Source organism: Entelurus aequoreus, linkage group LG12 (genome assembly GCF_033978785.1).
Source record: "Entelurus aequoreus isolate RoL-2023_Sb linkage group LG12, RoL_Eaeq_v1.1, whole genome shotgun sequence".
NCBI classification, from domain to species: Eukaryota; Metazoa; Chordata; class Actinopteri; order Syngnathiformes; family Syngnathidae; genus Entelurus; species Entelurus aequoreus.
This window is the reverse complement of record NC_084742.1, coordinates 34,476,340-34,491,342: the sequence shown is the minus strand read 5'-3', so window position 1 is coordinate 34,491,342 and position 15,003 is coordinate 34,476,340. Positions and strand designations below refer to the sequence as shown.

The following is a 15,003-nucleotide window of genomic DNA, read 5'->3' as shown; positions in this document are numbered from 1 at the left end:
ACGCACATCCATTGTTGTCTAATTAACCGGCATTACAAATGAGTAGCAAGATAATTGTGTCTTGTCTATAGAACCCAGCATGGTGGTGGTAGCATCACGGTCTGGGGTTGCATGAGTGCTGTAAAGCTACGGTTCATTAACTGCGTTTCCATTAGCCTTAGAAATGTGCAAAACCTAAACATCGCAATAAGAAACTGGTAATGGAAACACACATATTTCGAAAAAGCTCTCAAATATCGCTAAAAAAATGTTGATGAGGTGGTTTTTGAGACGTTTTGATATTTAGGTTTTTTGCAAAATTATGACGGAAACAATTTTTTCACATTTAGAGGTCACCTAAACACCGAACTGGCGGTGCTACCATGCAGGACAGGTCAGATTGGTCTTGCTTCCGATCGGTCGGCCTGGGGGCAAGCGAGGCGGCACCGCGGCACCAGCCCATCTCGCAGGTCACTTTCCCACCATAGAGGCCTACTCGCAGGCTCTGGGAGACCCACATGCCCAAATAAGTGTCAAGGGGGCCGTAAGGACGTTACCTTTGATCGATCACCCACTGCCTTCGTCATCTATTGACATCAGCGCTGGCTGCAATATCTTCCTCAAAGTTGAGTCTCGCGGGATGAGATTTTTACGAGAATTACAGCTCATGACGCAAAACACCCTTTAACGGAAACGCCAACAAGTCGCAAATGTACTTTATCGGAATTTTTGAAATAGCGTTTTTATTTGCTGAAAGACTGCAATAGAAATGCAGTAGTTGACATTAGGATTACGCGATAAAGACAATAAAAATTTTACAATTTTGGCTGACGATCTTTACAATGCATGTCGATGACACATTCTAGTGTGTCCGGAACATTTGACAAAGACCAGATAACGGCCGCGTCCTCGCCACAATGTAGCATTCTTACGAGCGGCTAACGTCCCTCCAGAGTGCAACGCTGCTTCTAAGTCAGCAATCCTCAACGCCATGGTGGCAAATAAACTATGTTTCTTACAAGTATCATCCAAGGAGGACGAGGAATAGCTAAGCATGCTACACTACACACCATAGGAGGATATGCTAACCGCTAAGCTAGAGCTCTTGAATGTGAACATATGTGGGCGGATAGAGACAAATCTCGACAGTAACGATATCAAATATAGCATCAGTGTACAGTTTATACCACAGTTAGAAGATGGATATTTTTTTATTATCACAAAATCTTATGTTGTTTTTGATATTTATTTATTTTTTTTACAAACTTAGAAAATAAGACCCTGGAAACAGGAGAGTCTTAGAGGCAAACACCAAAAGACTTACATCAGAGCCAGTAATAGGAAGTAATTCAAATATATAATCATTATTGTTACACCGCCATCCTGTGTTTTTGTCTAATTATAATTGTGATCAAAAATGTAATCATTCAATGGTCTCGAAATTTTTAAATATCAGCATCAACTATGATATGACCCTGTAACTACTTTCTAGTATCGCCCAAAAATAATGTAAAGCAGCCATACAACAAAAGAATCAGTGCGTTTTACATTTTAACAGAAATGTAGATTTAAAAAAAACACAAAATAAGCAACATAATTGTTTTGAGGAATACAACTGGAAATGACGCAATATGTTACCGCATACGTCAGCAGCCAAATTAGGAGCCTTTCAACCTGTTTTGAAATGGTTCTATTGCAATTGACATACCAAATAATATATTGTGATGTATATATTGTTAGCGCACAAGGCTGCAAAATACATCGCGATATAGATTTCAGGCCATATTGTCCATCCCTAATTGACATGTACCATGACATTAAAAAGTTAGAAACTGGGTCGCATGGCATTTATTTAAATAGTAAAGAAGCCAAGCACACCTCCAAGATAATCAAGTGCCTGGCTGAGGAAGCTTAAGGTGGAGATGATGGAGTGTCCAAGTATGTTTCCTCTACACCTGAGCACAATGAAACATATGTGGTGTATTCTCAAGTGAAAGGAACATGTGTCTCTCCGCTCAAGTCCATGTCCAAGAGGATCAAAGCAGTGCTGGATAACAATGGCGCTTACACTGTGATCCTTGTTCCCCAGCTCCCCAGTAGTGGCAGCACCCATGCACCCCCAAACCATGACACCACCACCACCATGCTTGACTGTAGGCCAGACAGAATGAACTTGCTTGCGTTGCCAGATATTCAAACAACACAACACAGTAGTACCTCAACCTACGCACTTAATTGGTTCTGTGACAGAGCTCTTAACTCAAAACATTTAATAATAATCGTCTCCCACAGAAACAAAAATTGAAATCAATCACTCAGTGGCCTAGTGGTTAGAGTGTCCGCCCTGAGATCGGTAGGTTGTGAGTTCAAACCCCGGCCGAGTCATGCCAAAGACTATAAAAATGCGACCCATTACCTACCTGCTTGGCACTCAGCATCAAGGGTTGGAATTGGGGGTTAAATCACCAAAACTGATTCACGGGCGCGGCACCGCTGCTGCCCACTGCTCCCCTCACCTCCCAGGGGGTGAACAAGGGAATGGGTCAAATGCAGAGGACAAATATCACCACACCTAGTGTGTGTGTGACAATCATTGGTACTTTAACTTTAACTTTTGATTGGTGCCTGCCCAAACCCCCCCAACAAAACAGCACACTTTTATCATGTAACATGCCTTTTAAAAAGCAAAACACACTTTTAGATTAGAAATATTATATTCTTCTTGGGTTATACTTGTATAGCGCTTTTCTACCTTCAAGGTACTCAAACACTTTGACAGTATTTCCACATTAAAAACAATACAACAGAATGTAGAACAATCAAGTACAGTATTGCCTAAAGCAGTGTTTTTCAACCTTTTTTGAGCCAAGACACATTTTTTGCGTTGAAAAAATCCGGAGGCACACCACCAGCAGAAATCGTTAAAAACGAAACTCAGTTGACAGTAAAAAGTCGTTGTCGCAATTGTCGGATATGAATTCCAACCATAACCATAACCAAGCATGCATCACTATAGCATTTGTCTCAAAGTAGGTCTACTGTCACGACCTGTCACATCCCGCCCTGACTTATTTTGAGTTTTTCTGTGTTTTCCTGTGTGTAGTGTTTTAGTTCTTGTCTTGCGCTCCTATTTTGGTGTTGATTGTCATGTCATGTACGGATGTACTTTGTGGACGCCGTCTGCTCCACACGCTGTAAGTCTTTGCTGTCATCCAGCATTCTGTTTTTGTTTACTTTGTAGCCAGTTCAGTTTTAGTTTCGTTCTGCATAGCTTTCCCTAAGCTTCAATGCCTTTTCTTAGGGGCACTCACCTTTTGTTTATTTTTGGTTTAAGCATTAGATACCTCTTTACTTGCACGCTGCTTCCCGCTGTTTCCGACATCTAAAAAGCAATTAGCTACCGACTACCACCTACTGATATGGAAGAGTATAACACGGTTACTCCGCCGAGCTCTAGACAGCACAGACACTCAACAACAACACATAATTTGCAGACTATAATTACTGGTTTGCAAAAAATATTTTTAACCTAAATAGGTGAAATTAGATAATCTCCCACGGCACACCAGACTGTGTCTCATGTCACACTAGTGTGCCGTGGCACAGTGGTTGAAAAACACTGGCCTAAAGCAGGGGTGTCCACACTTTTTCAGGAGGTGAGCTACTTTTCAAATGACCAAGTCGAGGTGATCTCCTCATTTTCAAATGTGTGTGAATATATACAGTACAGGCCAAAAGTTTGGACACGCCTTATAATTCAATTTGTTTTCTTTATTTTCATGACTATTTACATTGTAGATTGTCACTGAAGGCATCAAAACTATGATTGAACACATGTGGAGTTATGTACTTAACCAAAAAAAGTGAAATAATTGAAAACATGTTTTATATTCTAATATTTCTTCAAAATAGCCACCCTTTGCTCTGATTAGTGCTTTGCACACTCTTGCCATTCTCTCAAAGAGCTTCAAGCACACCTGTGAAGTGAAAGCCATTTCAGATGACTACCTCTTGAAGCTCATCTTTTAATGAAAATACAAGGATGTGTAACACATATAGATACACTTCTTTCATGAAGACGAGAATATGAGTTGGTGTGTTACCTGATTCTGATGACTTGCATTGATTGAAATCAAGACAGGATTCACAGTTGGGCTGATAACTTCTACATTTTCGAACTTACTTTGTGGAGGAGAAAAAAAGTCCTCCGTTCTGTCATGTCTGTTCATGTTTTTGTTTTGGTCATGCGTCATGTCTGTTCATGTTTTTGTTTTGGTCACGTGTTTGTTTTTTGGACTCTTTTTAGTTCCTGGTTGCACTTCCTTGTTTGGTTTGGTTTCCATGGTCACCCATTAGTTTTCACCTGTCATGTCACGCACCTGTTCACCTGTCTTGTCACGCACCTGTTTTCACTGATCACGTCACTATTTAAATCTGTCTGTTTCTGTTGTTCGTCCTGGCGTCCTCACACTATTTCAGCACTCTGCTTCATGTCATGTCACAGTTCTTTGCCAAGTAACTTTTGTTCATTTATGCCACAGTTAGTGTTTTTGTTTAATTGTTCATAGTTTATGCATTTGTGCAAGTTTTGTGTTTATTACCAAGTTTTGTATTTCCGCCTTTGTGCGCGCCTTTTGTTTTCCTAGTCAAGTTTTTTACCTCCGCTTTGAGCGCCTTTTGTTTATTCCTTTTTTTTATTGTTAAAATTAAACATGTATTCAAACTCACGTCTGGCTCGCGCCAATTTTCCTTTGCCTTCCGGAGAAGCAAAACCCAAGAACCCAGTCGTGACAGTAGGACGCCAGCAGAAGAGTTTCTCCGCAAAAAAATTGGACAATTTTGACGAGGCAGCGAGGGAGGTCCTCCGCGCCATGGAGGAGGAATCGCTGCGCTACTCCTCCATGGAGTACAGAGACTCCATTTGGTCCGAGGACTGCGCTGCGTCACCGCAATCCCGGAAGCGCCGCTCCCGACGAAGGACGTCAGGGAGGGCTTCCGCAAACAAAGAGGACGCCTCACTCCCGCAAGCTCCTCCCCCTCCGGGCGGAAGCAAGCCACAGGCAGCCCGGCTTCACCCTGATGACATCACAGCTCAAGATTTTTTTTCTCTGAACTCTTTTACTTTTGATCAGCCGCCCTCAACAAAGGACTCTGTTTCTATGATCAAATATTATCAGAACATGATTTTGGACATTAGAGCATATCAGTCACAGCCATCTGAATTTCATGCCCCGTCCCCCAGGACTCAAGCCACGCCCAAGTCACAATTTTTTTTTTTTTCACCCCCTCGATCCCAGGTACAAAAAGAGAGACATTTTGGACAATTGATAGGGGAGGATTTTACCCCCCTCCTGACCTCCCTCCACCCACCCCAAAAAACGGTTCCAGACAGCGGGGAGCGCGTCTGGTATCCGCTCCTTGAGGGGGGGGGCTAGGGCTGGGAAATGTTCAGGTGGGGTGGTTCAGCATCGCCATGCCAAGCCACAGCCTCCAGCTCGGCCACCACCACCTGTCTTTCGACCTGCCAAGCCGCAGCCACCAGCACGGCCCCCACCACCAGTCTTTCGCCATGCCAAGCCACAGCCTCCAGCTAGGCCACCTCCACCTGCTCCACGCCCAGCTCCACGCCAAGCCCCACCATGCCAAGCGCCACCAGTACCTGCTCCACGCCAAGCGCCACCAGTACCTGCTCCACCTGCTCCACGCCAAGCGCCACCAGTACCTGCTCCACGCCAAGCGCCACCAGTACCTGCTCCACGCCAAGCGCCGCCAGTCGCAGCTCCACGCCAAGCGCCGCCAGTCGCAGCTCCACGACGCCAAGTGCCGCCAGTCGCAGCTCCACGACGCCAAGTGCCGCCAGTCGCAGCTTCACGACGCCAAGTGCCGCCAGTCGCAGCTTCACGACGCCAAGTGCCGCCAGTCGCAGCTTCACGACGCCAAGTGCCGCCAGTCGCAGCTTCACGACGCCAAGTGCCGCCAGTCGCAGCTTCACGACGCCAAGTGCCGCCAGTCGCAGCTTCACGACGCCAAGTGCCGCCAGTCGCAGCTTCACGACGCCAAGTGCCGCCAGTCGTAGCTTCACAACGCTCCGTGCCGCCAGTCGCAGCTCCACGACGCCCAGTGCCGCCAGTCGCAGCTCCACGATGCCCAGTGCCGCCAGTCGCAGCTCCACGACGCCCAGTGCCGCCAGTCGCAGCTCCACGCCAAAACCAAGACCAAGTCCAAGCACTGCCACACCAAGACCAAGTCCAAGACCAACCACGCCAAGACCAAGTCCAAGACCAACCACGCCAAGACCAACCACGCCAAGACCAAGTCCAAGACCAACCCCGCCAAGTCCAAGACCAAGACCAACCACGCCAAGTCCAAGACCAAGACCAACCACGCAGAGACTCTCCGCCTGACGCACCACGCCGAGCTTCGCTGCCTGCTTCGTCTGCTGCACCTGCGTCATCGGCTGCTTCCACGCCTGCAACGACGACGACGCAGCTTCACGACGCCAAGTGCCGCCAGTCGTAGCTTCACAACGCTCCGTGCCGCCAGTCGCAGCTCCACGACGCCCAGTGCCGCCAGTCGCAGCTCCACGATGCCCAGTGCCGCCAGTCGCAGCTCCACGACGCCCAGTGCCGCCAGTCGCAGCTCCACGCCAAAACCAAGACCAAGTCCTAGCACTGCCACACCAAGACCAAGTCCAAGACCAACCACGCCAAGACCAAGTCCAAGACCAACCACGCCAAGACCAAGTCCAAGACCAACCCCGCCAAGTCCAAGACCAAGACCAACCACGCCAAGTCCAAGACCAAGACCAACCACGCCAAGTCCAAGACCAACCATGCCAACACCAAGACCAAGACCAAGACCCCCCACGCCAAGACCAAGACCAAGACCCCCCACGCCAAGACCAAGACCCTCGCCAAGACCCGCCACGCAGAGACTCTCCGCCTGACGCACCACGCCGAGCTTCGCTGCCTGCTTCGTCTGCTGCACCTGCGTCATCGGCTGCTTCCACGCCTGCAACGACGACGACGCGCCTGCCTCCTCGTCGGCCACGAATGTGGCCACTACCTAGTCGTCCGCCACGCCAAGTGCGCCCACCTCTTAGTCGGCCACGCATGTGGCCCTTCCCAGGTCGCCCACCTCGCCTGTGGCGGCGGCGTTCCACTCGCCGCCGCCACATGACTATGCCTCGGTGGATTCGGGGCCACTTGGCCTGGCGACCCACCGCCACATCCCCCTCCCGCCCTCCCATGACTCTTGATCCTGTTTTTTGGACATCTGGGATCTGTCCGTAAGGGGGGGGGTTCTGTCATGTCTGTTCATGTTTTTGTTTTGGTCATGCGTCATGTCTGTTCGTGTTTTTGTTTTGGCCATGTGTTTGTTTTTTGGACTCTTTTTAGTTCCTGGTTGCACTTCCTTGTTTGGTTTGGTTTCCATGGTCACCCATTAGTTTTCACCTGTCATGTCACGCACCTGTTCACCTGTCTTGTCACGCACCTGTTTTCACTGATCACGTCACTATTTAAATCTGTCTGTTTCTGTTGTTCGTCCTGGCGTCCTCACACTATTTCAGCACTCTGCTTCATGTCATGTCACAGTTCTTTGCCAAGTAACTTTTGTTCATTTATGCCACAGTTAGTGTTTTTGTTTAATTGTTCATAGTTTATGTATTTGTGCAAGTTTTGTGTTTATTACCAAGTTTTGTATTTCCGCCTTTGTGCGCGCCTTTTGTTTTCCTAGTCAAGTTTTTTACCTCCGCTTTGAGCGCCTTTTGTTTATTCCTTTTTTTTATTGTTAAAATTAAACATGTATTCAAACTCACGTCTGGCTCGCGCCAATTTTTCTTTGCCTTCCGGAGAAGCAGAACCCAGTCGTGACACGTTCTGTCCAATACCACATGGAAGTGGTTGGTTTTTGGCGTCGTATTTGTCCAGCTTCCATACTCGTGTCTGTCCTTGACAAGAAATACATTGATAAAAAATCTGTAGCTTGCTAGCTTGTGTGCGCTAGCTTTCTGAGGCTCTTATTTTGTTAGCGAAGGCAGGATGGAGCTGCACTTTTATTGTGAAGACAGGAACTGGATGGTCGGTCTTTAGGTTTTTGATGGCAGGTACGGCGCGAGAGTCTATTCCTCGCCTTCCTGATAGTGTTTTGTCTTTCACACTGAGCTTGCTGCAGCCAGCGTCATCTCACAAGATCCTTGGGTGCCTTTAATGTCAATCAAGGGACGAAAGTGACGTCATAGTGAAGATTGATGATCCCTAGTTTTTAGGTCTATTTTTTCAATGCCAATCGACCGGTAGCTCGCGATCGACGTAATGGGGCCCCCTGGTCTAAAGTAATGTAGTAATAATGTACAGCATTTACTTCTATGGTATGTCCTTCCAGTTGCTTCTCCGTCAAACACACCATTAGCAGCTTCTCCATATTTTCACGGATAAATGTCTGCTGTTTACATCCTTTTATTATTTTACATCCTTGGCTTGCATTAGACTCATTTTGCTTCACTGTGGTGCAAACCAGCAGTGATACGTTTGAATTGCTTCACCAAGTTGGCGACACGCGCTCTCGTGTTTTTAATTATTTATTTATTTATTTCAATGAATATTGTCCGTTTTTCTTCCTAGCACTGTCCCTCACACTTGCTTTGGTTGGAAAAACCAAGCTATGTCCATCTCTCGCTATAAGCTAATGCTAGCGAGTAATACAAGATGTTTTGGGCGGATCTTCGCTTCTACAACGGCGAGGAAGCCTATAACTCGAATTTAACTTAAAGCATAACACTCAAAACACTCTTAAGTGTTAAGTACCAATGAGGTATAATGTTTGCTCATTTTAAGGGAATAGTACATCTGTATTGCTAAACAAGCTGTACACTGACTACTCTAAAGTATAGACAAGATACACTATATTGCTAAATGTATTCGGCCACCCATCCAAATGATCAGAATCAGGTGTCCTAATCACTTGGCCCGGCCACAGGTGTATAAAATCAAGCACTTAGGTATGGAGACTGTTTCTACAAACATTTGTGAAAGAATGGGCCGCTCTCAGGAGCTCAGTGATTTCCAGCATGGAACTGTCATATGTCATAGAATGCCACCTGTGCAACAAATCCAGTCGTAAAATTTCCTCGTTCATAAATATTCCAAAGTCAACTGTCGGCTTTATTATAAGAAAATGTAATAGTTTGGGAACAACAGCAACTCAGCCACAAGCGGTAGGCCACGTAAACTGACAGAGAGGGGTCCGCGGATGCAAAAGCGCATAGTGCAAAGAGTTGCTACAGAGCTCCAAACTTCATGTGACCTTCCAATTAGCCCACGTACAGTACGCAGAGAGCTTCATGGAATGGGTTTCCATGGCCAAGCAGCTGCATCTAAGGCATACATCACCAAGTCCAATGCAAAGCATCGGATGCAGTGGTGTAAAGCACGTCACCACTGGACTCTAGAGCAGTGGAGACGCCTTCTCTGGAGTGATGAATCACGCTTTTCCATCTGACAATCTGATGGACGAGTCTGGGTTTGGAGGTTGCCAGGAGAACGGTACATTTCGGACTGTATTATGCTGTGTGAAATTTGGTGGAGGAGGAAATATGGTGTTGGGTTGTTTTTCAGGAGTTGGGCTTGGCCCCTTAATTCCAGTGAATGCAAATTTCAATGCTCCAGAATACCAAAACATTTTTGACAATTGCATGCTCCCAACCTTGTGGGAAGAGTTTGGAGCGGGCCCCTTCCTCTTCCAACATGACTGTGCACCAGTGCACAAAGCGAGGTCTATAATGACATGGATGACAGAGCCCGGTGTGGATGAACTTGACTGGCCTGCACAGAGTCCTGACCTGAACCCGATAGAACACCTTTGGGATGAATTAGAACGGAGACTGAGAGCCAGGCCTTCTCGATCAACATCAGTGTGTGACCTCACCTTCCTATAAACACACTCCACAACCTTGTGGTCAGCCTTCCCAGAAGAGTTGAAGCTGTAATAGCTGCAAAAGGTGGACCGACATCATATTGAACCCTATGGGTTAGGAATGGGATGGCATTTCAAGTTCATATTATGTGAGTCAAGGCAGGTGGCCAAATACTTTTGGCAATATAGTGTACATAAGAAGATGTATTCAAATGGTAGCTGTGATGTGACGGGCGTCGTCTTGCCAGATACTGTGAGGTGTGTAACTTCCTGGCAGGTAAGGGGACGCGCCAACCTTTGGACTCAGGGGCGGGTGCAGCAGCAGTACGAGATCGATGCCCAAACGGTGGAGGAGCTGTTTGGCCAATCGAACACTAAGACCGTGCCCATGAGGGGAGGGAGGGTCCGCAGCTCACTACGAGAGACGAAGGATGTGGTAAGGTGACGCCTGATGACGATGATGTTGTGTAAGGTGAATGTGACCACCTGTCGCCCTGCAGGTCTCCATCATGGACACCAAGAGGGGCATGAACGTGGCCATCTTCCTCAAGCAGTTCAAGAGGTAACTCACTTTTATGATGGTGTGGCGTGTGCGCGACTGCTCACCCTCATTGCCAAGGTGTTGTGGGTGAAACACACGCAACAATGCTGGTGTCATGATGGCGTGAAGTCGTGCACATGGCCTGGCATGACGACTGTGTTTGTGTTTGCGATGTTCAGAGCGTGTTTACTTAACACGGTGACACATGGCGGTGTGAACGTGATGCTCTAATGGGAATACTGACATAGCATTGATGCACTTCCTGTTAATTCCCCATTATGATCATCTTTCAGGTCCAATCAGGCCATCATTGATGACATCCGCCATGGCAACAGTGAGCCGTATGGGGCGGAGCCTCTGAGAGAGCTGCTGAAGCTGCTGCCCGAGACGGATGAGGTGACACGCTTTCACACTGACAAACTTGTAACGGTTAAGGATCTGGAGTGCGTGAGAAAGTGGGAAGGAAAGCTTTCATTAGTAATATTGCACAACAGAACCAATGTTGTAAGTAAGGAATAAACCACTCAGTCAGCGTTAAAAGCGCTAATAAGTTAGTTGTGTTTTTTTGTCCTGTCCAGCTACTGAGGCAAATCATACTGTTGATGTGAAGTGTGGGATACTTCTCTTGTTGCCTTATTTGTTTTTGACTTTATTAAATGGATTTATATTAATGTTTGGCGCAGCCGGACCGCAGCAGGAGGGGATATAAAGACAAAAAAAAGAAGACAGAGGGGGAAATTGCAGGGACAAGAGGGGGATAAGACCGCAACAGTAACAACCACAAAAATAACAGAACAACATCAGCAAATACAATACGTACAAATATGATAAGAAAAGTGATAGCAAAGAAGCAGTTATTGAAGTAAATATTAACTAGAAGAGGCAATTCCTAAATGCTCTAATGCTGAAGTTGAACTGAAATACTGTGAGATTGTAGTATGAATGTAAGAATAGTTTTAATGTTGGAATAGTTGGAATGACTTGTCCAGGGTGTACCCCGCCTTCCGGCCAATTGTAGCTGAGATAGGCTCCAGCGCCCCCCGCAACCCCAAAGGGAATAAGCGGTAGAAAATGGATGGATGGATAGTTTGAATGTTGAACAGTTTAAATTTCCAGAAAAAACGGAATTTGGTTTGGAACTTAGAAAAATGTCCCATTCATTTAAATGGGAATTTCATTAAATGTGGGAATTTGGGGAGAAGAGGGAATTTTTTTGAAAATGCTAACAAATGTGAAATGGTGTTGGAATTTTTCAAATCGGTCGAGAAATGTTGAAGTAGTAACATGTTGAATTGAGAAATGATATTACGGAATTTCGGGAAAACCAGCAATGTTCCCAGTTCAAAAAACAACTTAGTTTGTTGTCCTATTTAAAGATGAATGTTTTGGCGGTGGAACAGTTGAAATGCATTGAAAACTGTGGAAGGAGTAGTCGCCAGAAAAAAGGGTGGAAATGGGGTTTTGAAAAATGTCTTTGAACTTGGAAAAAGGGTAGTCTGAATTTCCAGGATGGTGGAATGTGTTGAAGGTGGAATGGTTTGAATAGGTTGAATATTTTGGAAATGGTGGAAGTTTGAAAAAGGGCCAATTCATTTTGAATGAGAAAAATGTCCCGGAAAACCTGGAATTCTGGGAAATCTGGGAATTTTTGGAATTTGTCAAGGGAAAGCCCGCAATTCCCGAATAGGCTGAACAGTTTGAAGTTGAAACGGTTTGAATCAGGTGAAAAATGAGGAAGGTAGAGCGCGCCAAAATCTGAGGAGCTTTGGAGCATTAACACAGAAATGACAATGAACATTATTGCACTACAAATGAAGCAAAAAATACTAATAAAATAACACTATTGATAATGAATGAATACAATAATCACCTCTATTATCAACAATACAATTGTTTCAAATGCAACAATACATTTATGTAATGATAACTTGAAATACAAAAGAAAGCGGATAAATAGAGGGTGAGAAAGAGAAGCGAACTGTGTTAGTTAAGTTCATTGTGAACAACACCACGGCATGACTTTCACACCACTGGCAACCTTTTGAAAGCACACTTGTGCTAATTGTGCCCGCATGTTTTCTCTTTGCCCAGGTGGAGAAGATGACTGCATACCACAGCGACATCTCCAAGCTCTCATTTGCCGACGCCTTTGTGTACCTGCTGATTCAACTCCCCAGGTGAACTGAAGTGAAGTGAAGTGAATTATATTTATATAGCGCTTTTCTCAAGTGACTCAAAGCGCTTTACATAGTGAAACCCAATATCTAAGTTACATTTAAACCAGTGTGGGTGGCACTGGGAGCAGGTGGGTAAAGTGTCTTGCCCAAGGACACAACGGCAGTGACTAGGATGGCGGAAGCGGGGATCGAACCTGCAACCCTAAAGTTGCTGGCACGGCCGCTCTACCAACCGAGCTATACCGCCCTCTGCTGATCCAACTTTCTTTCGAGAGCGTGACGCACGGTCCACAGAGTCAGGACATCTCTGTGTGGAGTTGAAATGATCTCCCCGTGCGTGTGTGATTTTTCTCCGGGTACTCCGGCTTCCTCCCACTTTCCAATAATATTCATCTTAGGTCAATTGAAGACTCTAAATTGTCCATGGGTATGAATGTGAGTGTGCATGATTGTCTATGTGTGCCCTGCAATTGGCTGGCGACCAGTTTAAAGGCCTACTGAAACCCACTACTACCGACCACGCAGTCTGATAGTTTATATATCAACGATGAAATCTTAACATTGCAACACATGCCAATACGGCCATGTTAATTTATAAATTGCAATTTTAAATTTCCCGCCACACTTCCGGTTGAAAACGTCTAGATATGATGACGTATGCGCGTGACGGAATCAGTTGATGCGGAAGTATTGGTACCCCATTGAATACAATACAAAAAAGCTTTGTTTTCATTTCAAAATTCTACAGTATTCTGGACATCTGTGTTGGTGAATCTTTTGCAATTTGTTTAATGAACAATGGAGACTGCAAAGAAGAAAGTTGTAGGTGGGATCGGTGTATTAGCGGCAGACTACAGCAACACAACCAGGAAGACAGAGATGGATAGCAGACGCGTTAGCCGCCGAACTCACCTTAACTTCCTCCGTCTCGCCGACCGCATCTGTGATCGGGGGAAGTGCTTCGTCGCACCGTCAATCGCTGGAACGCAGGTGAGCACGGGTGTTGATGAGCAGATGAGGGCTGGCTGGCGTAGGTGGATAGCTAATGTTTTTAGCATAGCTCTGTGAGGTCCGGTTGCTAAGTTAGCTTCAATGGCGTCGTTAGCAACAGCATTGTTAACCTTCGCCAGGCTGGAAAGCATTAACCGTGTATTTACATGTCCCTGGTTTAATAGTATTGTTGATCTTCTGTCTATCCTTCCAGTCAGGGATTTATTTATTTTGTTTCTATATGCAGTTAAGCACGATGCTATCACGTTAGCTCCGTAGCTAAAGTGTTTCGTCGATGTATTGTCGTGGAGATAAAAGTCACTGTGAATGTCCATTTCGCGTTCTCGACTCTCATTTTCAAGAGGATATAATATCCGAGGTGGTTTGAAATACAAATCCGTGATCCACAATAGAAAAAGGAGAGAGTGTGGAATCCAATGAGCCAGCTTGTACCTAAGTTACGGTCAGAGCGAAAAAAGATATGTCTTACACTGCATCTAGTCCTTCACTCTAACGTTCCTCATCCACGAATCTTTCATCCTCGCTCAAATTAATTGGGTAATCGTCGCTTTCTCTGTCCGAATCTCTCTCGCTGCTGGTGTAAACAATAGGAAAATATGAGCAGTCCTTCCCCCGGTGTCGTCACGCTACTTCCGGTAGGGGCAAGGCTTTTTTTTATCAGATACCAAAAGTTGCGATCTTTATCGTCGTCGTTCTCTACTAAATCCTTTCAGCAAAAATAAGGCAATATCGCAAAATGATCAAGTATGACACATAGAATGGATCTGCTATCCCCGTTTAAATAAAAGAATTTCATTTCAGTAGGCCTTTAAGGTGACCACGCCTAATTATGATAAGCGGTATAGAAAATGGACGGATGGAAAATAACCAGTAGACCAAAAGTAATGAATAAAATAATATAGGGCTGTCAAAAATAAGGAGTTAAATCATGTAATCAACAAAAACTATTGCATTAATCATATACGTAGATTAATCAACTGTTCATATTCCTTTACCCTAACTGTAGGTGGTTAGCTGAAATGCGGCATGGGTTGTTATTCAGTGATCAGGTCAATGTATACGTCAGTGCAAAGATGAGTGAGGAAACTTCGACTGGTGTGCTCACTGGCAAATTCCACTGCAAAATAGACTTGAGATAAAACTGTTTTGAACAAGTAAATATTGTGTATTCAAGTAAAACATTAAAAAAATTGTCCTGGATGACCTTCTCATAATATAATTGCATTTCTGCCTATATATTGGACTCTTTTTTTAAGTTGATTTAAATTATACAGGCGATTAATCGTAAGTATTCTAAAAAAAAATAAAAAAAATGATAGCACTAAAATTGAGACATAAAAAAGCGGCTCAAGATTTCCAAAGTAAACCACTATAAAAACA

General features: G+C 45.1%; 1 protein-coding gene across 1 annotated transcript in view; it reads left to right on the top strand.

Annotated features, from left to right (window-relative positions):
* Positions 1-15,003, top strand: part of LOC133662089 (FH2 domain-containing protein 1-like) — a 38,459-nt gene that overhangs the window by 16,658 nt on the left and 6,798 nt on the right. Inside the window, exons 3-6 of the mRNA XM_062065765.1 lie at positions 10,172-10,330; positions 10,395-10,456; positions 10,729-10,831; positions 12,527-12,612. Coding sequence (XP_061921749.1) covers positions 10,172-10,330; positions 10,395-10,456; positions 10,729-10,831; positions 12,527-12,612 — 410 coding nt within the window. The remainder of the gene's footprint in view (positions 1-10,171; positions 10,331-10,394; positions 10,457-10,728; positions 10,832-12,526; positions 12,613-15,003) is intronic.